This window comes from Fomitopsis serialis (assembly GCF_022376445.1).
Source record: "Fomitopsis serialis strain Sig1Antser10 chromosome Unknown B0H18scaffold_66, whole genome shotgun sequence".
NCBI lineage: Eukaryota > Fungi > Basidiomycota > Agaricomycetes > Polyporales > Fomitopsidaceae > Fomitopsis > Fomitopsis serialis.
In genome coordinates this window covers 112,369-139,500 of record NW_025955026.1, presented here as the reverse complement: position 1 = coordinate 139,500, position 27,132 = coordinate 112,369, and the positions used below count along the sequence as shown (strand labels likewise).

At 56.4% G+C, this 27,132-nt stretch overlaps 8 protein-coding genes across 8 annotated transcripts; 6 read left to right on the top strand and 2 right to left on the bottom strand.

Moving 5' to 3' along the window:
• Nucleotides 1-28: 28 nt before the first annotated feature.
• B0H18DRAFT_1121791 (uncharacterized protein) lies at nt 29-752 on the bottom strand (the record flags this gene model as incomplete). Its single annotated transcript, XM_048034395.1, has 4 exons — nt 29-307; nt 359-438; nt 498-622; nt 676-752. 4 exons carry the CDS (start codon nt 750-752, stop codon nt 29-31), a joined length of 561 nt encoding a protein of 186 aa, XP_047890380.1.
• Nucleotides 753-2,839: 2,087 nt separating this feature from the next.
• On the top strand, nt 2,840-4,813 carry B0H18DRAFT_818858 (uncharacterized protein; the record flags this gene model as incomplete). Its single annotated transcript, XM_048039278.1, has 1 exon — nt 2,840-4,813. A coding segment is annotated over one exon (1,974 nt), but the record flags the coding sequence as incomplete, so codon positions are not given.
• Nucleotides 4,814-5,176: 363 nt separating this feature from the next.
• B0H18DRAFT_956956 (uncharacterized protein) lies at nt 5,177-6,484 on the bottom strand (the record flags this gene model as incomplete). The annotated part of the gene is made up of 6 exons (XM_048042525.1): nt 5,177-5,248; nt 5,320-5,454; nt 5,507-5,812; nt 5,869-6,008; nt 6,090-6,220; nt 6,369-6,484. 6 exons carry the CDS (start codon nt 6,482-6,484, stop codon nt 5,177-5,179), a joined length of 900 nt encoding a protein of 299 aa, XP_047890378.1.
• Nucleotides 6,485-8,401: 1,917 nt separating this feature from the next.
• On the top strand, nt 8,402-11,498 carry B0H18DRAFT_1121788 (uncharacterized protein; the record flags this gene model as incomplete). Its single annotated transcript, XM_048034394.1, has 6 exons — nt 8,402-8,471; nt 8,527-8,914; nt 8,977-9,067; nt 9,099-9,653; nt 11,272-11,333; nt 11,384-11,498. The coding sequence occupies 6 exons, from the start codon at nt 8,402-8,404 to the stop codon at nt 11,496-11,498; spliced, it is 1,281 nt and encodes a 426-aa protein (XP_047890377.1).
• Nucleotides 11,499-11,660: 162 nt separating this feature from the next.
• Nucleotides 11,661-12,741, top strand: B0H18DRAFT_1121787 (uncharacterized protein; the record flags this gene model as incomplete). Its single annotated transcript, XM_048034393.1, has 3 exons — nt 11,661-11,942; nt 12,221-12,385; nt 12,457-12,741. The coding sequence occupies 3 exons, from the start codon at nt 11,661-11,663 to the stop codon at nt 12,739-12,741; spliced, it is 732 nt and encodes a 243-aa protein (XP_047890376.1).
• A 2,973-nt stretch (nt 12,742-15,714) lies between these two features.
• On the top strand, nt 15,715-17,811 carry B0H18DRAFT_880904 (uncharacterized protein; the record flags this gene model as incomplete). Its single annotated transcript, XM_048040808.1, has 4 exons — nt 15,715-16,483; nt 16,554-16,848; nt 16,885-17,459; nt 17,522-17,811. The coding sequence occupies 4 exons, from the start codon at nt 15,715-15,717 to the stop codon at nt 17,809-17,811; spliced, it is 1,929 nt and encodes a 642-aa protein (XP_047890375.1).
• A 1,325-nt stretch (nt 17,812-19,136) lies between these two features.
• B0H18DRAFT_956954 (uncharacterized protein) lies at nt 19,137-20,566 on the top strand (the record flags this gene model as incomplete). Its single annotated transcript, XM_048042524.1, has 8 exons — nt 19,137-19,231; nt 19,281-19,392; nt 19,496-19,555; nt 19,669-19,731; nt 19,756-19,848; nt 19,901-20,097; nt 20,222-20,275; nt 20,332-20,566. 8 exons carry the CDS (start codon nt 19,137-19,139, stop codon nt 20,564-20,566), a joined length of 909 nt encoding a protein of 302 aa, XP_047890374.1.
• Nucleotides 20,567-21,769: 1,203 nt separating this feature from the next.
• Nucleotides 21,770-23,117, top strand: B0H18DRAFT_1121785 (uncharacterized protein; the record flags this gene model as incomplete). The annotated part of the gene is made up of 4 exons (XM_048034392.1): nt 21,770-22,072; nt 22,348-22,554; nt 22,599-22,718; nt 22,770-23,117. The coding sequence occupies 4 exons, from the start codon at nt 21,770-21,772 to the stop codon at nt 23,115-23,117; spliced, it is 978 nt and encodes a 325-aa protein (XP_047890373.1).
• Nucleotides 23,118-27,132: the final 4,015 nt, after the last annotated feature.

Genomic DNA, 27,132 nt, shown 5'->3' with positions numbered 1-27,132 from the left:
CCTCGAAGATCCAGGAAACGGTGATCATCTACATGTACTTCGTGAACGAGACATAGGCAGCAGTAGCTTTGTAGGAGAGATAAAGAGCAACGAGATATAAAACGATAAGGCCACAGGCGTGGCGCCAGGACGGCCCGGTGCTCTGCGGGCTAACAATGCCCTGCGAGCGAACGCCCTGCGAGATAGCGTTGTCGCCACTGCCTCCGAAGCAGTGGCACATAAGCGTACGGAAGCTCTCGTCATCGTACATGGTCACCGAGTAGACCCTGTCCGCGGATTCATCGTACCAATAGACGGTCAATGTGGGCTGTGACGCAACAATTCAGTGACCGAGCCATTGAACCGGCTGCACGCTCACCTCTTGGACAACGATCTGAACGTTCCATGAGCCGATCGGCGTTCCTCGCACCTCACGGGGCCCGCAGCAGAAGAAGGCATCTGCGGGAAGCAACTATCAGTGGCGGGCCGAGAGCAACGAGTTGGAAAGGCAGACTCACAACGACCGCCAGGGAGAGGGATGAGGACAAGGTGTCCGGGTCTCATGATACGAGCACCGCCAATAGTTACGACCCCTCTACGAGAGCCTAGTCGGTAATCCGCCACATAGAAGACCAGGATTCCTCTGTCAACTGCTGCTCAGCGCTGCGCTTCATGACGAAAAGGCGACCGACTCACCTGTCGGGGCGCCTCCCAGAGCGGACGGCAGCAACATTTTCGGAGAGGGCGCTGACCGAGGGAGAGGGGAAGGACATGGTGCTTGCTTGACTACACGTTGGTCGACTTCACCTTCGCTTTATATATTCATGTGGCGCAGGCTTGCATTGTCTACTGAGCGGCGGCTCGTGATCGAAGATCTTGACGTAGAAGTGGATGGCGGCAGCCTCCGTTTCATTAAAGACGTCGACATCCCCGCACTTCTCAACGTCCCCTATATGCACTCGCAGCGAGGGGGGAGTCCGGCCAGGCGTTCATTGCGACCAAAAAAGCGCAGGTGTTCACTACTCGGGGTCCCCGGCAACGTTCCAGCAAAGTGAGGAGTCTTCGACGACGACAGCAGAGAAGGCGGATTCGAGTGCTGAGCGGTACCAGATTGTGACGATTAGTTGCCCGCGTTCCCGCCTGACGAAGATGTCCTTGGTGTGGTCGACGAGAAGACAGTCAAGGGCGCGCAACTCACAACGCCAATCCGTCCTGTAGAGCTCGCACGTTCGCAAATCCACCAACTCGCCCGCAAACCCGCCCGCTCACCCGTCCGTCCGTACATTTGCTCACTCATTCGCTCGCCCGCCGATTCGCCTGTCCGCTCGAGGCACATCGGACGTGCGAGGTCAGACGCGGAGCGTACGTTGGTCGCAAGCATGGAATTGAGGCGTCAGGGGATGTAAATTGCTCTGGTCGCATGAGACTTACCTTAGCGGTTCCAATACGCACGGCTACGGTGGGGTGGGTCACACTTGTGTGAGTCGTCGATCATATTCTTGTAAATCGGGGACAGCAGGGCGTAGTATCGAGCATAGGTGGTGAGCCCTTCGATATATCGTCGGATTGATAAGGCTGCCTGAGATCGACTACACCGACCCACCAGAGCGTCTTTGCAGCTGATAGAGGGTCGGCATCTCGTGGAATCGGCGAGGTTCACTCAACTGCTCATACGAGGGCAGGAGTTCCCCGGCCCAGATATCAACGCATGGTCGAAACCAAAGCGGACCTCCGGGGTACCTGAATAGAGACATACAGAGGGGATTGAGGTGGACATAGCGCGACACGAGCGCTGTTGAGACGGGCCAGAGTTCGGCATAGGAAGGGAGGTCAGCGTAGGACTACTATTAGGAGGGGAGGGGCACAAGCGCTGAAGGCGACTCGGAGGCCGCGTGCCGTAGACGCCAACCAGCGCTTGCACATCCCAACATCTCACCCTCGACCTCGTCGCGCTGAAGTCTCCTCTGACCGCATCTCGCTTTCGTGCCTCCCTCTCGCCCTCGGCCCCCTTCGTAGCGTCGTTCTGCGGCTAGGTTAGATTTCGATCTTCCTGCGCGAACGTGGCTCTGGCACAGTGTTTCTTGCCGGGCTTCTCGTCGGACACTTCGACCTATAGCCGCAAGACTACTGCCTCGCGTCAAGACGCGTCGCGAACCTTCAAGTGACCACACGACCCCAAATCAAAACTGCCTACGCTAATCTAGGACTCCTCAAGGGAACGCGGGCCAGCAAAGTCCATTCGTAAGGAGACACGTCCCAGAGTTGTTTTCCTCCGTGGCACAACTCCCCTGCACCCACTCCGGATTGGCCTCCTGCGCGTCAGCTCGTGTGAGTGACAATTCGTGATGTGTCTCACTACCGAAAGCTGCTGACGGCTGCACGACTGCGGCCAGTATTGCCCTGGCCTGACAAACCCGAGAACGCGCCGTCCCTCTGCAAGACGACGCCCCTAGAGTGGATATAACGCGTCACAAAGGTGTGGATACCTCCTCATATGTTCTCAATGAATCTGAAACGGCTTCCGGGGTGCAGCCAATCGCGTCCACAGTGCTGCAAGTACTCCGCCGGCGTTGCCTGCGTCGGACTTAGTATACTGGTATGAGGCCTATGTGCTTCGTTCAAATCGTCGAATCGACTAATGTATCGCGCTGTAGCTGTGTCCACTATGGCGGATGCCAATCTTCACCGGCCCATCCAAATCTCCAACTTCGTGCTGACCCCCTCACCTGCGTCAGGTACGGCTTCACAAGCTCTGATCTCCATGATTCGTTATTGAGCGTGTTGTGCCGTAGAGCGGCGCTCACACCTGGGCCCATTCGATGCTGAATGTGCGGCAGACGCAGACGACAATTGCAACATAATCACTACACCGTGTATGACCTGGATACCGGAGTTTCCGCGTATCTCTGGGCGCGAAATCGTGACGTTCAGCGACGGCCTCTGGGGACCCCAGGAGTACACTCGGTGGCCTCAGTTATACAACGAACGCTGCGTTCACCATGCATGCATTCCCATTAGCGACTCAGAGTACGCCCCGGGGTCGCAAGTGTACGATGGTCTCGGATACGATCCGTGGGAGGAATCGAAGACATGCGGGGTCCTGGGGTTTGGATATCTGAAGGGGGAGGTGCTAAACGAGTTATATTCAATTGCAGTCGCGGTCATTTCGCGTTACGAGCAGGCCGAAATCGCCGCTCGGCGTCGCGACCCGGCGACTTTCACTCGCTCATCGGGTGTTGATGGGAGGCTAGGTGCGATGTTATGCCTCCTGCTGAGGAATGCCGTCGATCGTCTCAGAGCGCTCCCCTGCACCGAGCAGCATGCCCTGGTGACGGCGAGAATGGCTCACCGTCTCATTCTCGAGCTCTCCGGTCTGACGGTCTACTTCACTGTCCTGGTCAGTCGCATCGCCAACACACACAAGCGTGTTCACCCTGTCTTGAAAGTCCTCGGCGCTTTCGTCCGCAATGACGCCGCTGCCCAATTCTTCCATCGCATAGGGTTGCCCTTCTGGTACATCCGGCCATGGGCTGACAACCTCTGTATCCGCAAGGTGGTGAATCCTCGTGCGTGGAACACCGAGCTCAAGGATGAACCCGCCTGGCCCCGCATTCCAAAGTCATGGTACGACCCCGACGGGACACATCAGGACCCGGCTCGCTGGACGCAGCCTTCGGTGCTCTTTGTGAGCAACCTACTGTGCTCGTCGGCGTTGCCTCGGCTCCAGGTCGTCGCTCGGCCTGACGGCACGGAGAGTGAGGCGAAAAGGTTTAAGGGCAATGACTCGACTCCGGCAATGCTGTCTGGTTCGAAGGCGCCGCCACAGACACGCAATGCCAAGAAGAGGGGCAAACGCACGCGCAAAGGCCGAGGGCCGGAGAAGACACCGGATCCACACCCCGCGACTACGTTCAAGGCTCCTCCTGCCGAGCTCGTCACCCTCAGTCCCAACTGGACGGCTGCCCTGTCCGAGCTGTCTCCGTTGCCGTTCCCGCCGCGTGTGGCGGTCGAATACTTCTTCCCTCCGCCCTTCGTCATCTTCCAGGCTACCACTCACAAGACGCGCTATCTGCACAACTTCACGCGCATTCGTGAGTACTGCAGGCACCGCCTCGTCGACTCCGCCATCAGCGGCACGCCCCTGCGTATCGCCGATTGGCGTCATGCCCTTTACGGTGACTATCGTCTCGACGAGCCGGACGCGAAGGACAAGACCAGGAGCGAGGATGAATCACCGGGGAATGCGACAACTTCGGAGGTGCCAAAGCGTGACTACCTCTACGAGCGATTGCAGTGCGTACGTCGGCTGTTCGCCAAAGGCGGGTCTCTGCTGTCGTACAACGAAGCCGACGTGTCGTGGTTTCGTGGGATGAAAGTCAATCTCGACGCCGCAAAAACCAACAAGACGTTCTTGGCGATGGTGGTTTGGGAACTTTACGAGACGAACTGGCGTTGTGAGTTGCGCGCCCTCGACAATCTTCTAGTTGATCATTCGGACGATGCGTTTCGCAAGTGGGAACGTGAACAGCGCGTTGCTCGAGTGTGGCAGTCGTCGGTTCATCAAACTGTGTTTTCGGTCATTGACGTGTCCTCCCCTGCCTTCTGTTGGACGCCGACGCGCGAAGAGGGGTGGCAGGGTCGCCGAGGCAGCCTTCAGGCTTTGTTGTTGGTCATGAGCGCGTGGCCACAGGTCCCCGAGGTAGTACGAGCCAATGCAGCCACAATCGGGGAATGCGATGATGCGGGGCACTTCGACGCCGTCGAGGCCACTGCACTCAAGTTCTATGTCAAAACCTTCACGTCCAAGTTCTACCGTCTGCCATGCCCTCCCGTGCAACTAGTCTCTCTCCCGTAGTATACAATCTGTTTTCATCGCTGTCTAGTTACTCAAATGTACTGCATTGCATCGCCCTGCTGTTCATGTGTGGCTTCGCTCAAACCGAGCTTTAAAGCCACCGGTGGTAAACTAAGTGCCATTTTTGTTACCTCAATGTGGCACGCCGCTCACTTTGTTTCGTTGTTGCTTAGTGCTGTCCTGAGCTACGCGTGGACACGACTCGGAGGGACTAATGGTGCGGGTCAATGAGGAATATCAAGGATTAGGACGCCTTAGTTTTACAACGGTGGAGGCAGTAGAACAAAGAGCTGACGGGCGACGCAATGTCCAGTTATGTAGGTGGACGTGAAGGGTGTCAAATCAGTCTTCATAGGTACCTCTGTTTAACAGATCCAGCAGCTCCTCGCTGTGGCTGATTGCGCGATCGCAGCCCTGTAAGGTTTTGCCGGAGGCATAGCTTGAACATCATGCATCTTTGCCTCCGAAGGAATGGCGTTACATACCCTGCTGTGTGCCCGAGCGCCCCGGCAGAGGTCGATGAATGCCTGGAGGGCAGTTCTGAGATCGACTACGCTGATAGGCGTACCAGCCTGATCCCGGAGAAACTTTGGGGTAGCGACCAAGGAATCGAATTCAATCTATGACCAATGCTATGTTTCTGCTGCTTGGACAAGGTAATGAACGGCTCACCACAAGCATCTTCTTCAAAACCTCCAACTGTTCACGCTGAGTTGTCAGGACCTGTCTGATGCCCCGCAGCTGAGCAAAGTGTTGTTGGATGATTCCGTTCCTCGCAGGTTGCGGCGGTCCGTCGTCCGCTGCAGCCAATTCTGCAGACGCCCGATTCAAGAGTGTTACCATCTCATTGCGGAGCCGTCGACGTTCCACGGTCATCCGGTTGATATCGGACAGTACTTTTCCGGCTTCAGCTAGGCCTTGCGTGAAGTCTTCAGGAAGATCGATCAGTGGCCTGATAAACAATTGTCGGGCCGCATCCTAGTTCACAAGTGTTCATGGCCATGAAATACAATCCTTCAGAATAGATGGCGTACCTGAGGCATGAATAACATAGACAATGATGCAGAACTGTGCTCGACTTGTAGCCGCAGATAATCCGACTCAGATTCAAGGGAAATGAGGCGCTCTATGTGGCTCTGAAGTCTACGAGGCACGCGTACATCGCGTTCGTCGCCTTCAGAAGCCAGCAGTTTGTCCTGGAGCTAGAAAGAGTGACATGAGTGGCTTGGTCAATACGTTCGTTGTGGCAGCTCACTCGCCTGTGTCTGCAGCGTAGATAGGCTCAAGGAGCGTTCAGACAGGCCGAGGAAAAGATTTTGCATGTCTTCCCCGGAGTACTTGTCATGAAAGTCGTTGAGTATTCTTTCGAACTTGGAAATCAGGTGTCTGCGATGATGTACGTTCTTTCTTTCGAGGTATTTCCTAGGCAAGGAGCGGGGCTCAAGCATCTCAAGATCGTCGAAATGAAGGTCGCGGAAAGTCCTTGAGAGCTGTGACGTCGAAATTTATTCACAATAGTTGTCCGCACACTCACTGTAGCAGCGCAGAGTCAACAGCGATAGCTGTGTCTGTGATATCCGCCTCTAAAATACTGAGAGCCTCGCGGCTCGAGGCTTCTACAGTCGGTACCACGTCGGAGATGGCAGACATCGCGTAGTACGGGTGTTGTCGCTGTTGTAAGGAGTGGTTGCGTAGAGCAGGTCAATCACAGGAGGCAGAGAAAAGCTCGACGAGCCGCTTCGACATCCCTATCGTTTCGCATAACAAAGCAATATGCTTGCGTCGACGGCACAATGCAAGGTGAAGATAGCTTCGCTCTGCAGCTGATTAAGCCTTAGCGCTCGCATTAGACTTCTCGATCGACAGGGTGAAAAGAAAGCTGAAGCTCGTCGTCGCTATCGCTGTAAGTAGTCTGTTCGTCCCGAGTGGGCCATCATAGTTGTAGTACACATTGTCTTGAGCCGTTCTATTCATCATACTGTAATATACACATATAGCATCGGTCGGAATGGTGCACGTCGGCCGTCACGGAGTCAAGGGCCCGAAAGCTTGCTGACGGCGGGCGCGTACGCAGGACACGTCGCTACCCTGGCAGCATGTGCGTCGAGCGAAAGGTTCGACATAGACGTACGTACTACAATATTGTCGTAGACGGACGCAACACGCCAGATGTGCAGTGATGAGCATCCGACGTGTTGTCGTGGGTAGCAGCGGGCACGACGTATGTCGCCCCGAGCGATGAACAAGCTATCTTCGTGGCCAGCAGGGCACACGACGGACTTCTTGTTCGTCGATCGCCTGCTGGTACAAGCACGGGTACAGATACAAGTCCTGACGAACAGAGCAGCCGGAACGGCTGTGGTCACTACCATGTCCTATACTACCAGCGCCGTGAGCCGTAGACGGGGCGTATGCAAGGGCGGCGCAGTATGGGAAATGACGCTAGCCATGCAAGTTGAGGGACGCCAAAGGAAGATAGTGAACGCACTCACTTTCCTAGACGTTCCCAAGTGTCTACCAGACCAACGAGAGCAAGCATGACAGGCCCCGCCTTCTCCCACATTGCACTCCTGACGTAGTTCTTCGTCGCGTCGTGCCTGCCGGCGGTCCTCGCACCGTGCAGATATGCACCACGCCCGTCGTGCACGCGAACTGCATCGGGTCTGGCAACGCGCCCGTAACCCTCCTGCTTTCCCGTTCCTGTTGTGCGAGCTTCTCGTCGGGCACATCCTAAGGATCCGAGTTCGGTGCGACTTGCTGGCCCGTCGCGGTCGCAAGCGGGAACGATCCCGCGCAGGAGGCGAAGTTGTTTGCTTCCTGCTCGACGGCTTCACACGAGTATCGATAGGTTTAATGGTTGTCGCCTTTTGCCAGCGAAGTGTCACTCACCCTCCTCTCCCTTGCCCACGATTGCGCGCGCGATGTTATGTGTCTTGAGCTATTTTATTGCAGGTGGCGCGTGTACGGGAAACCTGCAGATTGCCGCTAATGGCGCTGACGGTGGCGATCCTGCGGGATGAGCACATTAATAAGGGTCGTGCAGATTAGTGCACCGGGGAAATTGCTCCGCCATGCGACGTAGCCTGCAAACCGGAAGAGAGTTTGATGGACCGCGTGGCTGATTTTCCTCAGCTACCTAGCTCCGGATCGTGCTCGCGTGCCCAATGGGACAACGCGAGAGTCATGACATTCGGCGGCTCGAATTCGGCCGGTAAACAACAGGCGGTCGGACAGCAGAACGGGCGGACGGGAGGATGACCGAGAGGGCGGACGAGAGAGGAAGTAGATGGGTGAGAAAGCGGATGCACGAGAAAGCGGACGCCGGGCGAGAAACCAGACAGGCGAACATGAGACAAGCAGACGGGCGGGATCGAAGGCGAGGGGGCAAAGTACTCAGCGCTGCCAGTGAGCGAGTCTAAGACAATCTCAGAGGCCACAACGCTGGCGCTCAATGCAGTCACCCATAGTCACACCTACCCGATCAAGAACGCATATCACAACCTCGTGACCACGATCTGAGCGCGTATCTGGTCGAGTGCGGCACTCTGCTCTTCGCCGTCGACAACGATGACGGGCTCCATCCCCCTTGAGCCTCTCAGCTACTGCCTCCCTCACCTCCACCTCCAGAAGAAAACTGGTCCGCACCCGAGTTCAACAACGGCGGTCCCGCAGCCGTCGACGCGGCGGCTCAGAGCTTTCCGAACTGACGGAGGAGGAACAGGAGGAAAACAGTAAAGCAGAGGTGCGCAACTCGAGCAGACCGCGAGATAGCAAACGAAAGCGAGGTAGCCTCCTACCACCTGATCTGATGTGGGATTGGGCGTACAAGAACAACAAGAAGACCGAGAAGGGAGACTGGCGTACGCGCCTCGTAGAGGAAGAAGGGGGGCAGTCCGGCCCCGCGAATGCGATGGAAGAGGGAGAAGACGAGGAGCAGGTGCGGAGCAATGACGATGACGACCCCGACCGCGCCGTTCCTCACGAGGTAGAGAGCGAGGGCGAGGGCGAGGGCGAGGAGCCGCGCGCACCTCTTCGGACGCTGAGGCGTTGGAGCCACCCCCAGACGATCCTCTCGAAAACGTAGACGCTACCGACGAAGAGGACCCTGACGAGGACGACACATAGCTTGACGGCGCGGTCAGCGGGTCCAATTCGCGCGCCGCATTCTATAAGGGTGCCCCGTCGCCCGAACTCACCGACGAGGAAAACGCAGATGATGATGAAGCGGGCGAGGTCCCAGTGGCCGACAATACACCCATCGCAGAGTCCGACGCTGAAGATGAGCCTCGCGCATGTGCCGCATGCGAACCGGCAACGCCGCTGGACGCGGCTCGACGGCATTGCGTTTATGGACGTCGACCAGATCGTGCCTCCGCCGCTACTCGTCGCTCTGACACCTCACATGGCTGCAGCTTCCTCAATCATGGCAGGCTCGACTGTTGTGGCGCCACCCTCGCCCTCACCCTCACCCTCGTCCTCAACATCTGATTCGCTCTCTTCGTCCCACTCCCCGTCGTCCGACGCCGACGCACCCTCCGCTCGCGACTCCGAGCCCGAGCCCGAGGTCAAAGGAAGTCGTCCGTCACGCAAGACGAGGGCCCGGGCACGGGGACGCAAGGCCAGGGTTGAGGCGGCGGCGGATCGTGACCTCGACACAGCGGACCAAGCAGCGGGGGCAGATGGGCCGGCCGGAGGCGTGGGTGACGTTGGGGAGGCTGACCTGGACTTTCCGGAGTTGGAGATGGAACTGGAGTCCGATCCGCAGCCTGTCCACCGTACAGAGACCCTAGACGTCCTTGCGGTGATCGAACTCAAGTTCGTGCGTTTTTAGAAACACTTATGCGTGGAGAAGAAGGAAGCACTTGCATGGGAAGAGGCCAAGGTGGCGGAAGGTGCAGATGAAACGGCCTGCCCGTGTTAAATCGTCTACCGGCTCTCGCTAGGCACACATCCCGAGATGCTACGTCTTAATGAGGCACTGCTGAAACGACGCGACAAGCGGCTCGGGCTGGCCTCGATGCATTTGTGCTCATCTCTCGCGGCGCTCATGGAGTGCGCCTCTGGCATGTCCTTGGGACCCCTTGGTTCACCGGGCACACATCACAAGGAAAGTGGTGTTCCTACCTTACGAACGTGCTAACACGATGCCCACAGGGGCATGACCTTCGCTCGACGCTAGATCGGCATATCCGCCGCCGCCGTCTTCTAGTCCACTCCCGGGCGCACGCTCAAGCTGACGACGAGGCATAGCACCCAATGATCGGCCCGCATGTGCGCATCTGGTGCAATCGAGACGACCGGGCACACGCGTGCGGCGTGTCGGTGGTCTCGGCGCACATCGTAATAAGACTGCGGCGCACTTGCTCGAGACATACGAAGAGGGGTCGTCGTCACGGATCCTGGGTGCGCAATCAGCACACAGCGAAGCACGCACCAGCGAGCGAAACGTATGCGCGACACGACTGACGGTACACAATTCGGAGCCGGCGTGACGAGCGAGGCGGAGTCAGCGAGCGCGGGCAAGTGGAAAAGGACTCGGAAGGCGACGCATCGGGTATTACCGCCACCGAACATTCACTCGTGACACTGTATCGCTAGTGCGATGCTCGTCCCCGGAGGATGCAACGTACCGACTACACACACGTCAGCTTCGCTGGACGAGCTGTATGGGGACAGATCGTCCGCATGTCGGTGTCCCGCCTGCTGTCGATCGGGCGCGTGAGCCGTCTGGAGCACGCACGGGACACGTACGGGGCAGGAACAATGCCACGGCTGCAGTCGAAGGCCCCGGTCTTGTGCTTCGCGGCAGGGCGAGGAGGGGGGCGTGAGTCAAGCGCGTACCGGCAGCACTCACGGCGACCAACAGCGACATCCGCACGATCCTGCCAGTAGACCTGGACGGGCTTGTCTAATTCAGGCTACTGCGTTGCGCGCAACGTCCAAGGGCTGCTGTCAGCGATTCCGTTTTGTTATCCATACCTCCTTCCCCCATGGTCTCTAGCACCACTCGCGTCTGTCGTCTGTTTATTCCGCTGCCTCTGCCGTTGTACAATCATGTAAAATGTCTTGTTCTCTAATCTTACTCGTTCACCGACACCATGAGTGCCCCCGAGTCGCGTCCGCGTGCGACTCGGGGTGTCGATATGTTTTCGAATTCGACATAAGGGCGTCGCGGCGCTAATGACGACTTACGTCATCCTCTCACGCCCCTCGACCTCAGCCCGACGACCTGCAGCCCTTCGTGCTACATATGCGGCGCTCAGCGCTCAACGCTCACAGCGTCCACCATCCCGCAGCTGCTGCAGCTCCGTCGCAGCGCCGCCGTCAATGTCCGTCCGAAGCCCTCCCGGAACGAAGGGACCCGCCAGCTGGCGGGTCGAAGCACGGCGGCTTAGCCCGCGAGGACGTCCGCCAGGTCGACATGGGGGTCGACATAGGGTGTCGGCGCGACGAATCCCTGCGGAACGTTGGCAGGATGTCGCCTGTTTGCGGGCGATCTGTAAGTGCGCTCTCTCTGCGTGTTCTAACGCCAAGCTGACCTATATGCAGGAGACTGTCGCCGACGGCGGATTCGCCGCCACCCGAAATCGACCTACAGGGCCAAGACGACGACCACCCCCGCTTCACGCCCTCGACTGTGGACGCTGTCGCCCTCGATGGATAGCAAACACCTTACCACGTACTTGCCGCGCCGGATGCGCTGGCGAAGGCGACGCTTCATGCGAAGGTACCCAACTGCAGCCCGTCCGTCGCCCCCGTCTCGCTCCGGTCGTCCGTTTTGGTTTCGACCATGCGTTGATGACCGGATGGTGAGCTCCCGCTCTTGATGAGCGGTAGAGCGAACCTGCTCGGCGAGCCTCAAGTCACGCTGTCGGTGGAGCGGTACCGTAGGAGGGCCATGCTCGGGCGTGAAGAAGAGGTGCGCGGTGTGAAATGGAGTCTTTCATTCGGTACTAACTCGTTTTCCTCGATGGACTGCAGGCCCCTTACCACGTACCACGTACCTGCCGCGCCGAATGCGATGGCGAAGGCGACGCCTCGCGCGAAGATATCCGAACTGCAGCCCACACCTCGCCCGCCCATCCGTCGTCCCCGTCTCGCCCCGGTCGTCCGTTTTGGTTTCGACTATGCGTTGATGACCGGGTGGTGAGCTCCTGCCCGTGACGAGCGGTAGAGCGAACCTGCTCGGTCCTTTCTATCTCCCGGTCCCCTTCGTCCCCTTGCTCATGCCTCTGTCGCTCACCGCCCGGCGCGACTGATTACTTTTGCTCTGACGATTCTTCACTTGCGCCAATCCGCCCTAAAATTCCGTGCACGTTCTTCGAGCGCCGAAGCACGCCCGCCTGTCAGGCTCACACACACATCGTCAGGCTCGTTCACTTTTAGCTCGAACGCTTACGGGGGCGGCGCGTCACTTCCTACTGCGTCTTCATACCGGTCACCGTCTCTTCCCTGCATGGTCCTACCGCCTTCTCTTCGACTTCCATCTCTTGTATCTTTGTCTCCCTCTCCCACGTCGGTGTCGGTGTCCATCTCCACGCCTTCCCGTACGTGAGTATTCATCTCGGCATCGATGTTGACTGTGCGTCGGATTGATGTCTGAATGTAACATTGCTCTGCAGGTGTATGATGGCTCTGCGCAGCCAATAATGTCCGACTCGTCCGAGTCTGTGCTACCACCAGCGTACGCCGACTCCCAGGCGTCGGCTTTCGAACAGTCGATCTGTCCGCCACCATACGGCCCTCGACTGTTGTCCAGGCCGTCTACTGTTACCTCTGCACTGTCGCCGATACAGTCACTCAGGCTTGCGAGTTCGCTCGTTGACCTCGCTGCTCCGTACGACGACGACCCCACCCCCGACCCGATCGTACCGCCAAACGACGCCTGCTTTTGGATCCGAACCTAGATGTCCCGCTACACGATGAACTGCTGCCTGAAGTGTGTCCCGCACTGCCATTCGACCTACAAAAGTTGTCGCCAGCACGCTCTCACCTGGGGATCCGGCATTCCTTGGCGGCCTCGACCTCGTAGCTTCACTCTTCAACGCATGGGTGGATGTTTGTTATGCCGCCCCAGTCCTTGAACGCAATGATCAGCCCCATCGATATACTAATTCGGCCATTCTGGTGAGTCGAATCCCTTGTTGAGCGTGTAGTACTAGCCCCTAATCTTCGCGTCTAGATTGCGCCGACTGGATGTTTTGCTACGGGTTTCGGCGAAGACATAAACAGATTCCCAGTGTACTCCTTGTTATTATTGAATGCGTCTGCTGCGATATGACTGGAGCCTTGGCAACGCTGCATTCAGACGCCCTGTTCCGTGCAAGCGCCACCCCCTCACCCTGCCCGCTGTCGTTACACTCGCGTTCGTCAATACACAATGTCGACGTAGCCCTGTTCAGCCTCCTGACTACGTCCGCCGACCGATCTTACCTCGCTCGCAATGTCGCGCGGGTTCTACTACCCTTGTACTTGTGTTGATCTCGTCGCACCAGCCCACCTGCGTCGTGTTCTGCTCGAAAGACCTCAGCCTCAGGCTCATCGAACTTCTGCGCGTTCGCTTGGTTAGCGACATGGGTCGTTGGGTTCACTGTCGGCGGTTCACTGCGCACGGATTATCACGGCGGTGTCTTACCAAAAGTTCAACGCTTCATAGCTGTTTTGGCTTGGTGACCGTTTCGATCATCTGAGGGTAGCACAAGTAGCCGCTACAGGCGCAATACGCGGGCTATCGCGGAAGTCCGACTCCTGTGACAAGTGTGCATAATGGTGTGCTAGAATCACATATTTCATCCTTCCCCCGCCAGCTCAATATCGACCACTCGCCACGCCCGTCCAGTGGCTGCATCCATGGCATGCTGTCACAATGGAGTCTGTATGCGGACGACAAGGTATGCCAAACGGTTGCATACAAGTTGCATAATGCATTAGATCCGGACATCGAGCAGCTCTCCTTTCTCGACTTCCGCTACCATCGTGGTCCGCTACTACTCTGCGAACTGAAGTGCTGCGTGCTTGAAGAGGTTCGTAGCTACTTGGTTGCAACGTCATCGACACTGACCAATTTAGAGCTGCATTTGCGGGCAGTCATAATAGATCGCCTCAACGGAAATAACCGATGGCGCCTGCAGCGACTGGTATACTGCGAGGCCGACCTGTGGTTCTCTGCCAATGCGTCACATCTGGGTGCAGTTTGAAGACAGTCGACGATAAGCGCAGGGGGGTGAGGGTCAAGGGAGATTGGGTGTCGCGAAAACTATATGACACCCATGCGACGATAGATAAACGTGCACGGTTCCTAGAAGGGCAGGCAACCCTGGCTGGCAACGTTGACGGCGCATTCATCGCGCGGTCGCTCACTGGTCCACAATCGGCATCACGCATTGCCTCCGACCGAGCTGGCGAGCCACTCGTTGAACGTCACGAACTCAATGACGCCCCATGCTTGGGTCCCTCCATCACCCCAAACGAATCGCATCAGCGGCGCGTACGGGACATCGACTTGAGCGACAGCTTTGTTGCCTTAGACGGGAACGCTTCCTCAATCGATACGGGCAGTGACATCGCTGAGTCGGCTGCGTATGAAGACGAGGAGGAGGCTGGGTCGCCACCGACCTTTGATCCTGCAGAGGGGAACACAGACGAAGCCCTGGATGCTGCCAATGCGCGCGCTATCAAGGAGTTAACCTCGGTGTTCGTATTAGTCAATACGAATATCCTCACTTTTTCCGTTCCCCCGACACTCGTCTTTGCCCGTCCGCCCGACGAAACCTCGTCTGAATATCACACCACTGCCACGGAGCCTGCTTCATTCGCGAACGGCGGCCTTCTACGCCTATCCACCCAGCATTCAATCAATAACCGCTTCCTGCGTCACGAAGAGTTCATGTATCAGCAGCTCGTGAACATCAGTCATGTTGTCTCGAATTCCTCCCGACTCCAAAACCTGCAGGCTATGGTCCATAATCGCATCCTGGATGAGCTCAGACGCTTGGAGGCTATTAAGGGAGAAGAATGGAACTGTCAACGACGCGGAGATCATGGTCCTCTAGATCCCCATCTTGTCAGCTATAATGGACAAAATCGGATTCTCCTTCCATCTGGTGAGCACTGCGTTCACTCTGAGCTGAGCCAAACTGAGCGTAGCAGAACGGTTTCATCGTGCGCAGCATCGTTCAGCAGACCCGGCCATAATGGCACTGAAGTTTTTGATCCTCGTACTCCATCTCATCTCCCGAGTATCGAGGAACGCTTGCGACTTCACACTGTACGTACTGCGATGGTCGCTTCACAAACTTCAACGGCGCGGCTCGAGCAGGAGCATCGAGGAGCAAGTGGGCCTCGATAGCATTCCCGTCGACTCTCGTACCCTCCTTCATCAGTTCGACGTGGACCCTGTCGTGCGCTCCTATGTCGTGTGTCCAGAGTGCTATTGTCTGTACCCAGACTCCAACCCAGCTCTCGAGAGTTGTACCCATCAAGCGACGCCGTCATCACCCGTTTGCGGTACGTCATTGCTGCGCAAGTGCATGATCCAAGGCAAACTATATACGGTGCCCTGCAAACGCTATCTGCATCAGAAGCTGAAGTGGTGGACAGCTCGTATGCTATCCAGACCCGAGATAGAGCGTGCGATAGACGTAACGGCGGATAAGGCACGCGCGCACGACGATGAAGATCTCCACGACTGGTGGCATGGAGGCATAGCAAAGGACTTCAAGGACTGTAATGGTGATCGAATTATCGATGCGCCTCAAAATGAACTACGGCTGGTCTGGTCCATTGGTGTGGACGGATTCAATCCCTTCTTCGTGAAAGCTGCAAAGAAGACAAGAACGAGCACCGGAATCTACCTGGTTCTCCTCAATCTCCCGCCAGACATGCGTTACAAAGATGAAAACATATGCCTTATTGGCGTGATACCCGGGCCTGGAAAACCATCATTGGAGCAAATCAATCATTTCCTGCGATTGCTCGTTGACGACCTCCTGGAGTTTTGGTCCCCAGGAATTTACTTCTCGCGTACTGCGTTGCATCCGGAAGGCCGTTTCTCCTATGGTTTCCTTATCCCCCTTGTTAGCGATCAGCTCGCTGCGCGCCAAGTGGCAGGTCTGCCGTCATCGTCCGGGAACCACCTGTGCTCATTCTGCTTCCTCACGAGGGACCAGATAGAGGAACTTGATGAGACGCAATGGCCCGTCAGGGATCTGGATCTGCATCGACAGCGGGCGATGGAGTGGCGCGATGCTCCGAGCGAGGCAGTCAGGGAAGCCATTTTTCAGGCGGAAGGTTTGCGCTTTACCGAGTTGCTCCGGTTATCGTATTGGGACCCGAGGCGGTTCGTAGCCGTCGATCCGATGCATGCACATCTTCTGGGAGATCTTGAGGACCTCCTGCGAGACGTTTGGGGCGCAGATACGGAGCTACCATCTGGGCTAGGGAAGCGGCCGCCTGGGTTCAAAGTACCAACCTGTCAAGACAAGGCAAAACCAGCGGTATGGGCGAAATGCATGCAGACTTTAGGGAAAGGCAGCGTTGAACAGCTGGCGCGCCTGAATTGGCCATCGTTGTGGCGTATGTGCTATGACAGAGATTTACGTCGAGCCGGAACGAAACTGATGTTGGCTAGACACCTTGTTAAATGGGTTCGTCGCTAGTGTTAACGCATGATAGGAAGATTTTACTCACGCATGCTGCTCTTTTCAGCGACAGGATATAGGTGGCGACCACAAAGCTGCATTACTTAACGGAGAAGACCCAACAAACGTCGCCAGACCACAACCGTTTGTTCGACACATAGCGATTCCGGATCTCCCCGTGTCTTTGACAGGACGACGGCAACCTGTGACCGAACAGGACGTCAAGGATGCGGAGGATGCGTTGCGTACAAGAAACAATGTGTCTATGTTGCGGCATGGCCAACTCCTTGCGCTGTGCGCAAGGAGAGACATCCGTGTTCTAAACGAGGGAGGCGCTCAATCAAACAAGAATGAGCTCATAGATAGACTCAACCAGTGGGTACGTCCAGAATGCTGCGGTGCACGTTGAAGACATTCTCATTTGTACCGTACTTGTCAGCGAGACCGGAATGGACTTCTAGACGCAGATGGAAATCTGGCGAAAGGCGGCGAAGAGCCCGCCACGGTGGTACTTGGGTCCGACGTGCTTTCTGAAATCTGGAGCGATCAAGAACGTTTAGTCCTTCCTTCACATCTAGCACCTGGACCAGCCAAGTTCGGCTCCAAGACAGGCAAATTAAAGGCGGACCAATGGAGAGCAGTCGGTACCATTCATCTCGTCATCACGCTACCTCGTCTCTGGGGCCACGAGACCGGCCGGAAGAAGCAGCTCCTCACCAACTTCATGCACCTGGTTTGCGCGGTTCAGATTGCTCGTATGCATTCCACGTCGGCACGTCTCGCTGACCTCTACCGTTACCACTATAAGGCATACGTAGCCGGATTCATTGACTTGTACAAGGAGGCAACAGTCAAACCAACTAATCATCTCGCATTGCATATCGCCGACTTCCTCCCTGCCATGGGCCCAACGCACTCCTATCGAACGTGGGCGTTCGAAAGGATGAACTTTACATTGCAGAACATGCCAACGAACAAGAAGCATGGTGAGTCCATTTGCATCTATGATTACGTCGACGAGCCTACCTAGTAACTTCGGCCTAAATAGGAGAGCTCGAGATGACATACATGTATCATGCCAGTCGTGCTGCCAACCTCATAGCACTCATGACGAGCGGTGCTCTTCCAGACGAACTCGCCGACTTAAAACCTGCATTTGACAAAGCATTCCGATCGGATTATCGTGGGTCGCGCTTGAACGATATTCTAGGTCTTGGCGATTCAGCACACCTGCAAGTCGAAGAGTCGCGTGGCAGACTAATCGTAGAGGAATCGATCCGGAGACTATTGGACAACTATACCGGGATTTCGACTTTGCATGGTGCGCGACATTTGTGAACGTAAACTGGCCATGCTCTGATAATTCTGCAGGCCTCACGGCGTTCTCGAGGATACGGCTCCAAGGGGTATCTTATCAGCCACTCTCAAAGTCGCATCGAGACTCGAACATCATAATGCGGCAAGTCTCTGATGAAGCCGGATGCGATATGTGCCCCGCAAGGATCATCGGCATCTTTAGACCGAACGGAGCGGCTGCGCACCACCTGCAAGAGCAAATACTACTAGTTGTACAGCGTCACAAGTCCTTGGAGGCAGACCTCAAACCGATCGACCCGTATCGCGAATTCGGGTTTGCCGTAGCAGGGTCACTATTTCATGACGATTACGATCCGCCTGAAGTGATACCCATGGATGACCTCATATGCTCATTTGCCAAAACACCCTACGCATACGATGGCCAGGCGAACTTAGTACACGTGTTGCCGCTTCCACAGGCAAGTTTTCCAATCCTGATGATGCCCGCGCTACTCTGCTGATTACACTACTAGGACATCCTGGGATCATCTGGGGACGAGGAGGGAGACGACGGAGCGAGGCAGTGGGAAAGCTCGGATGCACATGAAGGATCGTGAGGACGCAACTCACGGGAGGGAAATTTCGGGTCCTCTGTTACCGCGCTTTGCGAGTCGTCACTTTATCCTCCCAGCCTCGCCGTTCCAAAACAGACCCATTAATGTTCTATCCACGCTGACTCGCTTGGATACGTAGCTTAGATCTATGCTCGTTCGCTCGATCAACGCGGCGAACGCGACTGTCCACAATGAGTAGATGCACATAACACCCTGTATGCCGCTGAATGCGTGCTTGTGGTAATATATAGCGGCCTGATGGACAGTAAGTGATCGTCGTTCTATACCATTTTTACCAGTGCAGCCAGTAGCCCCCGCTCCGACTTTCACTACTTGAATTCGCCCCAATGAAGCCGGCATTGACCGAAGAATTGGTCACGAGCTTTTGACTCCCGAGCCGCCACTCAGATCCTCGTTCTACTAGGACAATGCATGTCTATGCGGCACTCATGACCGGATAACCTTGGACCTGGTCAATCCAGTCGTACGTCCTGTGCACCCCCCTCAACCCTTCTCTCACTAGGCACCCTCAGCCACTCATCAAGGCCACGACAATAGCGAGTAGTACTATGTCAAAACCATTGGTCCCCCGCCGACAAAGAAACCGCAACACTGAACCGCAACAGGGGAATGGACCAAAACAGGTGACGTACTGTCTTACTACCCGTGCCACCGTAGTTATAACCGCGCCGTCGCTTCCTTGAGCGGTTGGAACATACACAGGTGCGATGAAAGCTGCTGTTCCCTTGTAGCATGCGCTACATTGATATGTTCCAGGATGTCACATCTCTGCAGATCGCATTAGACGATTGCAGGAAGTTGCTGGCTGATAGCGAGGTAAAGCGTCGGTCCTGTCGGAGGACTATGGCATACTGATCGTGTCTCAACAGTTGGTAGGTTCAATGGCTCCATCAACGCCACCGTTTTGGTGACGAAGCCCGGCGTGCAGAACATCGAAGGCTGGAAGATGCAAGTCGACAACTCTCGACGGCGAATCGCAGCATTGGAGGTAAGTACACCAATACGCCAATGACTCTCATCCCTAACAACCATTCATAGAGTGTTCGTTGTACCCGGTCTCTTGCATATGATCCGGGCTGATGTGTCTGAAGGAATTGGAGCTCAGAAAGAGCGAAGCCGGCAATGCTATGGAAGTCAGTACAAGGATGTGGGTATGTAGAGTTTGCTATGTCCGATTCAACAAGCAAATTTTGATTGCGCACCCAGATGGTATGAAGCGTTGTATTTTCGTAGCTGCCACACGGCAATGAGGTTATAAACCCAGGAAATTGAACGCCTCGGCCATGAGGTTCAGGGTCGAGACGCCACACTAGTGGCATTGAAAATGGTGAGTCTAATGCGTATACGTGAGACTACCAGAGTGACGAGCAAAGCGGTGAAGGATCTGGAGAAATCACAGCATCAGCTTCAAGAGCAAGACTTCGCCGTGGCGAAACTACATGCGGTCAGTTCGCAATAGCCTACATAGCGACCTGTACCCATTCATTCTCTCGCAGGATGTCGACCTCCTGCAAGATCAGAATGGCCGCTATGAAGCGGTGGTGAAAGAATGGAAGGTTGGCGTCATGCGTGACCGTGGTCGCTGCCTACTAACGGCCCTCATCTATCCCATCATTGGCAAGGAATATGCCGTCCGCTTGGATCGAGCTACGTCTTGCCCGGTCTGCCTGGAGAGGTCGCTGAAGCCGTGGCTGTATGTTATGTCCTCACCACATTTTTTGTCGCAACCACTAACGTTTACGTAGTTTACCGTGTGGACACTCTGCTTGTCAATCTTGCCTCCTTGCAATCTTCGCATATACTCTGTCGGAGTACAGGCAAAGGTATCCGATGTACCGCCAGAGTCAATCGGAGAACGAAGCCCACATAATGTATGTCCTTTGTCCTGACAAGCGGCAGAATGTACCTTAAAGTTTGGTTGGGTTAGCGCAGCGGACCAGGGCGAAGCTCCCCACCCAGCGTACACGTGCCCTGAGTGCCGGGCAGAAGTCAAGAGCGCACCTATAAGAGCACACTCGTTCGAGGATATCGTCGCATTGATTGCTAGACTCTTGGGAGACGAATCATCCGACGGGCGCGAAACCGCGAGTGCGGAGGGCGACCATGGTCACTCTGGTGCCGGCCTCGGGCGCAGCGCCTTTGACGAGTTCTTCCCGGTCTAGCGAATGGCGGCCGCGCATTATTTTGAGTAATTATCTACATAGATGCGGGGGATGTGCCCACGGCATGTACGCATAAAGAGTCAACGACCATGGTTGGACATCGCACATACATAAATGAAGTAGCGGAACTACTCGCGTCGCCCATCGGCTCTTTGTTCTACTCAGGATGTTTCGCCGTTACACCTAATGGACAACTACAGACAACACCAGCTCGCGATGTCGGTAGCTCTTCTCCCGCTAAGCAGCTCCTCCGCGCGCGACTCGGGGTGTCGATATGTTTTCGAATTCGACATAAGGGCGTCGCGGCGCTAATGACGACTTACGTCATCCTCTCACGCCCCTCGACCTCAGCCCGACGACCTGCAGCCCTTCGTGCTACATATGCGGCGCTCAGCGCTCAACGCTCACAGCGTCCACCATCCCGCAGCTGCTGCAGCTCCGTCGCAGCGCCGCCGTCAATGTCCGTCCGAAGCCCTCCCGGAACGAAGGGACCCGCCAGCTGGCGGGTCGAAGCACGGCGGCTTAGCCCGCGAGGACGTCCGCCAGGTCGACATGGGGGTCGACATAGGGTGTCGGCGCGACGAATCCCTGCGGAACGTTGGCAGGATGTCGCCTGTTTGCGGGCGATCTGTAAGTGCGCTCTCTCTGCGTGTTCTAACGCCAAGCTGACCTATATGCAGGAGACTGTCGCCGACGGCGGATTCGCCGCCACCCGAAATCGACCTACAGGGCCAAGACGACGACCACCCCCGCTTCACGCCCTCGACTGTGGACGCTGTCGCCCTCGATGGATAGCAAACACCTTACCACGTACTTGCCGCGCCGGATGCGCTGGCGAAGGCGACGCTTCATGCGAAGGTACCCAACTGCAGCCCGTCCGTCGCCCCCGTCTCGCTCCGGTCGTCCGTTTTGGTTTCGACCATGCGTTGATGACCGGATGGTGAGCTCCCGCTCTTGATGAGCGGTAGAGCGAACCTGCTCGGCGAGCCCCAAGCCGCGCGGTCCGTGGAGCGGTACCGTAGGAGGGCCATGCCCGGCCGTGAGGAACGGGTCCTGCGACGACCTCGCCGCTTTCAGGCCCGAGGAGCTCGATGAAAGGTAAACAGGTCGACACGCCGCCAAACCACGCTAGTCCGAGCGCGATACACGACACCACGCCGTCACCGTTGTCAGGGACGACCCAGCGAGGACTGCCGTACGCGCATGTGCCTTCAGACAAACGGCGCTGGGCCCAGCACAGTCAATGGCGAGGCCATCGGACTGACGAACAATAGATCGCAGCCTGTGTCTTTTCGACTACGACGACCACCTCCTCAACCGACGACTGAACCTCCACCTCCACCACCGCCAACGACCGAGCCTCCACCGCCTCCCCCGCCGAGCTCAACACCACCGCCACCACCAGACCTAGAACCTCCGCCGCCTCCACCATCCGAATCACCACCACCACCACCACCACCGCCGTCTGACCCTCCACCCCCACCGTCATCTGAACCTCCCCCCACCGTCATCTGAACCTCCCCCCGCCGCCACCACCACCACCACCACCGACTTTACCTGCTCCTAAACCTCTGTCACCTCCATTACCTCCAACATTCGAACTACCACCTCCACTACCTCCAACATTCGAACCACCACCACCGCCGCCCTCAGAAGTCCCTCCACGATTGCCCCCGACTGCGCCCCGAGACCATGTCCCATATTCTCCTGCAGACTCATCATCACGACCTCTACCTACAGGTCCCCGAGCGCACGCTGCCGCACCCCCTCTTCCGCCACAGTCATCAGCACCGCCACCCCCAGAAGAGACGAAAGTCTACTCCCTTCCACCCCTACCACCATGGCCACCAGCGCAGTCCGAGTACCCTCCAGGCAAGAATTACAAGGTGCTATTCGACCACGTAGTCGACAAGGACCTCGATGGCCAAATCCGGATGCTAGCAGACAAGCTGCGCGAGCTGGACTTGGACCAGGGCGAAGAGGCGCGGGTGAAAGGGAGGGGAAGGGGAAGGAGATTGTGATTCGGTATGAGGGCGAGGTGATCGAGGGCGAACACCCGGCCGTGGCGAGGGATCCGAGGAAGGAGGCGAAGGTGAAGCGGAAGGAGACGATGCGGCCGTTGCGGACGGATTTGGTCCCTGTCAAGTATGAGGTACGTGAGTCGATTGTTGAGGCGTCACGCGTGGATTGACGGCGTTACTAGCATGATGCGAACTCGACGGGACCTCCCCTTCCCACTGCTGTGTTGGTGCTGGGACTCTCCCCGCTCACGCCGAACGTGCACATTCGACGGTGTTTCTCAATACACGGCACGATCACCTCATTTGAACCGCAGGTTGACAAGACGTCTGGCGCTGCTATTGGAATAGTGCACATCAAATACGGTACACACGCCGAGGCACGGAAGTGCGTGGAGAAGGAGCATGGAAAGAAACTAACTGCTCTGAACGGAGTTGCTGGAGGTAGCGAGGAGATGACGGTTGTACTGGATGGAGAGGGAAGGAAATTGCATGCGATCCTGAAGGAGCTCAACGCGCTGATACGCCTCTAGGCTATCTAAGCCCCGAAAACGCAATCTAGGCCTCTACGATGCTCCGAAGCTCTTAGAAGATCCACTACAACTGTTCGAAGATTGCGAAGTTCGTAGCCAACCCTGGCTCACCTTAGAAGACTATCCGCGACCTTCCGGCACCTCAGTGACGCTATAGGAGCACCTACCCACCTATCTAGACGACCCCAGAGCACGCAGGTCACTCGAAGATACACTATGTGTTAGAAGACACTCGAACATGTTAGAAGACGTGCTACGGTGTTAGAAGATCTCCTGCGAGACCATAGGATGCTACAGGATGTCCAGTGAGTCCTTGCAGGTCGTCTCACATCCTCGACGAGTGGTCTCGGTTTCCGGCGTCATGTGATAGCCGGTCGGCCTTCGGACCACTGGTTAGCGAGCCCGAGAGCAGTTGTCACGTGTTAGAAGCCATAGCCGGATGTTTGGGGCCGTCGGAGCTCCGTAGTGGTAATAGCCGTGTTTCCCTGTATATACTCTGGGACTGGTTCCCTTCGAATCTGAGAGACCCCCTTACCCTCTCAATCTCACCTCGCACCGGCGAGGTTCGTCAGTCAGCCAGTACGTTCGAAAGTCAGCAAGTTCGCCAGTCAGCGTACGTTCGAAGCCAGTCAGTCAGTCAGTTCGCCAGTACGTTCGCCAGCTGTAGTTGCCCCGAGAGGCTCTACACTTCTTCTCCTGCCGTCGCTCGCCTTCCTTGTCACCGTTCGTTCGACACGTCTGTCGAAACCCTCCTCCTACCTTCGAGGCTTAGCCCTCGCTTCGAACAGTCTTCGACATCTTCGAAGCTCTCCCACGTCGTTCGGGTCTTGTCCGTCCTCCTCCTTCTTACCTAGACCACTGTACAGTCCCCCGTACATCTCATAGACTCAGAGGCCTCGCATACCACTGCTCGACCTCACGGTTGGGTTTTTGTGTGGCTTTTGTGTTCTTTTCGGTCACGTCATCTTGGAGCCCACCGCGAGGGGGATATAGAGCAAGATTCCGCCGCGTCGGAACTTCGAAGTCAACCCTGAAGACTACCGAGACTACGAAAGTCCTCTCCTCGCACTCGCTATCGACAGTAGACTAGGTCCCCGATCAGCCGCCGCCTTTCGCAGGCATAGCAACCCTCTCCCAGGACCTTCGACTATCCCCTCTTCGCCCGAAAACGTCGAGCTTGTCCCCGATCACGACGATCCGGAACGCTCCGTTCGAGACCAAGTGCCTACTACCCCATCCCATTCCAGACGTGCTCGAAGACTCTTGCTTGCAGACGACTTAGAGGCACTAGTCTTCGGATCCCCTCTACCGCTTCTAACACCATCACCACCTCTCGAAGGAGAGGAACCCACCTCAGCCACAGTCACCACGCGTAGAGGATCTTCCACCTCACGTCTACCCATACCCACCAGTCGTAGAGTGTCGTCAGTCCCTCCAGGACCAGAGCAGTCCGCGCCGCGACGGACTTCGACCGTCGACACCCCTAACCCTTCGAACACTTCGACAATACCTTCGAACATTTCAACAATCCCTTCTATCGCTTCGCCAACTCCTTCTAACACTTCGAAGCTGAGTCCGAATATGGCCGACGCAGGAGCACCAGCCTCGAAGGCGGCTTCAATGCCTGCACGCGGACACTCCACTGCACCTGTCTTGACGAGTCAGAACCTTTCTCATTCAACCGCTTTTTCCAAGACCTCGAAACACACTTCGCACGATGCCGAGTTACCGACGACTCCGACAAGAAGTCATGGGCAGTTCGCTACCCTCCTATCCGCGTCTCCGACCTATGGATGATGCAGCCAACATTCAAGGATGCTACGAAGCCCTACGAGGAGTTCGTGACCGCCCTACGAGCACTCTATCCTGGAGCTGATGACGAGCACAAGTACTCGCTCGCTGATCTCGACACGGTCGTCCATGATCGCATAGAACTCGGGATGACCAATGCCCTCCACCTCGCTGCCTACTACCGCGACTTCTACATGATTTCGGAGTACCTGATCGCTCGAGGTTCGCTTTCGACACTCGAACAAGATCGGAAGTTCCAGCAAGGCTTTCCGAATACGCTCTGGGGTCCCATCGAGCAGCGCCTGTTCATGCGGAACCCTGACCGCTCTCGAAGGAAGCCCTGGACGTTCGCAGAGATCTACGAGTCAGCACAGTGGGTGTTAGATGGTCCTACACCAGCTTCGACCTTTCGGCAAGCTCGTCCCCCTATGCCTACGACCACACCCGCTGCGTCTATCCTGCCATCCCCACCTGTGACCACGAAGTCCGAAGACCTCTACCATTGCTACAGACGCTGATCAAGACCCTCGAGGCCCAGCAGTCTCACAGCCGGTCACCTGAATTCTCGAACAGTCGTGACAGCCCTCGGTGCTTCTATTGCGGACGTTCGGGATGTTGGATCGGTGACTGCGAGATGTTCGAAGAAGACAGGAAGAAGGGCCTGTGTCGACGGAACCCCGATGGCAAGATCGTCTCGTTCGACAACCGCTTCATGAGTCGCCGAGACAGCGAGACCCTCCGAGACGCTATCTACGAACATGCACGTCGTTCGAGCAAGTTAGGACTCAGTTCGTCGTCTTCGAGTGGTTCAGGCAGTGCTATGCAAGGCGCTACAGCCACGCAGTTGCTCTATGAAGCAGTCGAGAGTCCGCCTATCCCTACGCATGCCCTCGACATTGGAGAGATGCTAGCCTGCATGGACACCCAGCTATCACGGTTGACGGAGATCTACGCTTGGGAACAGCGTAAGCAGACCGTTGTCGACCGAGTTGTCATCGAGAAGCATCCCCTACGCTCGAACACCCACCTGGCTGATCAACCACTACTACCCATGACGTGTTCGAAGTTTTCGGAGCGAGCCCCAAACCGCCTGCCATGTTCGAAGACGAGACCAAGTACCCCAGCGCCTGCGCCAGTCGTCCGACCTACCATCGACACCGAGAGTCCCGCTTTCCCATCTGCAAATGTTCGAGACATGACCTACGCACCTCCTCCCACCCAACGTTTCGAAGCGACCCCTACGAAGTTCGAAGCGAGCCCTCGAAATTTCGAAGCATCTCCCACGAAGCGACAGAGCCGAGCCAGCTTCTTTATAGCACAGCCCCCGCCCCAGCTTGCCGAACTGGCTGTCGAGTCCTCATCGAACACTCCGTGTGTACCATTGACATCTGAGGAGCTTCGAAAATTGCCTTCGTACCTTCGCGACCGATACTGGGCAGCACTGACGCCTCGGACGGCGGAGCGCAAGACGAACCAGGCGTCTACAAACACTGCAGCTATGGAACCACTTTCGAACTACAGCCTTATGATCGAAGACACTTCCCCAGCTGTCACCGTGTTAGGGGACCTTCCGGAGGGCAGCCTTACGTTAGAAGAGACTCCTACGTCTTCGAAGTCTTCAGACATACGACCTACATCTTCGAAATCTTCGGACAGTCGACCTACGTCTCCGAGATTGTCAGATGACCAACCTGCACCTCCGAAATGTTCGGACTATCGACCTATGTCTTTGAAGCCTTTGAACGGTGATCTCCCCATGTCGACGGAATCTTTGAGTGCTCCTACGACATTGGACACTCCTCCTATCTCTCCGAAATGGCCAGATCATGCCCCTACGTCTCCGAAATCTTCGAACGGTCAAGCCATGTCTCCGAGATTTTTGGACTATCAACAGATGTCTTCGAACAATCTCTCTACGCTGATGGAATCCTTGAACACTCCTACGATGTTTGACACCCCTTCTATCCCTTCAGAATTGCAACACCACGCTCCTACATCTCAAGAATCTTCGAACTTTCGAGCTACATCTCTGAGATTGTCAGACCACCATCCCAGGTCTACGAAATCTTCGAAGCCTCTTATGCCATTTCTAGAATCGTCGAACTGTCCCCTCCCATCTCCGGAACCTTCCGACCTTCCTGCTATGCCTCCGAAATCATTGGATGCTTATGCTTACGCTCCGAAAAGTTCGGACTATCTTTCTGCAACTACAACGCCTTTGGAT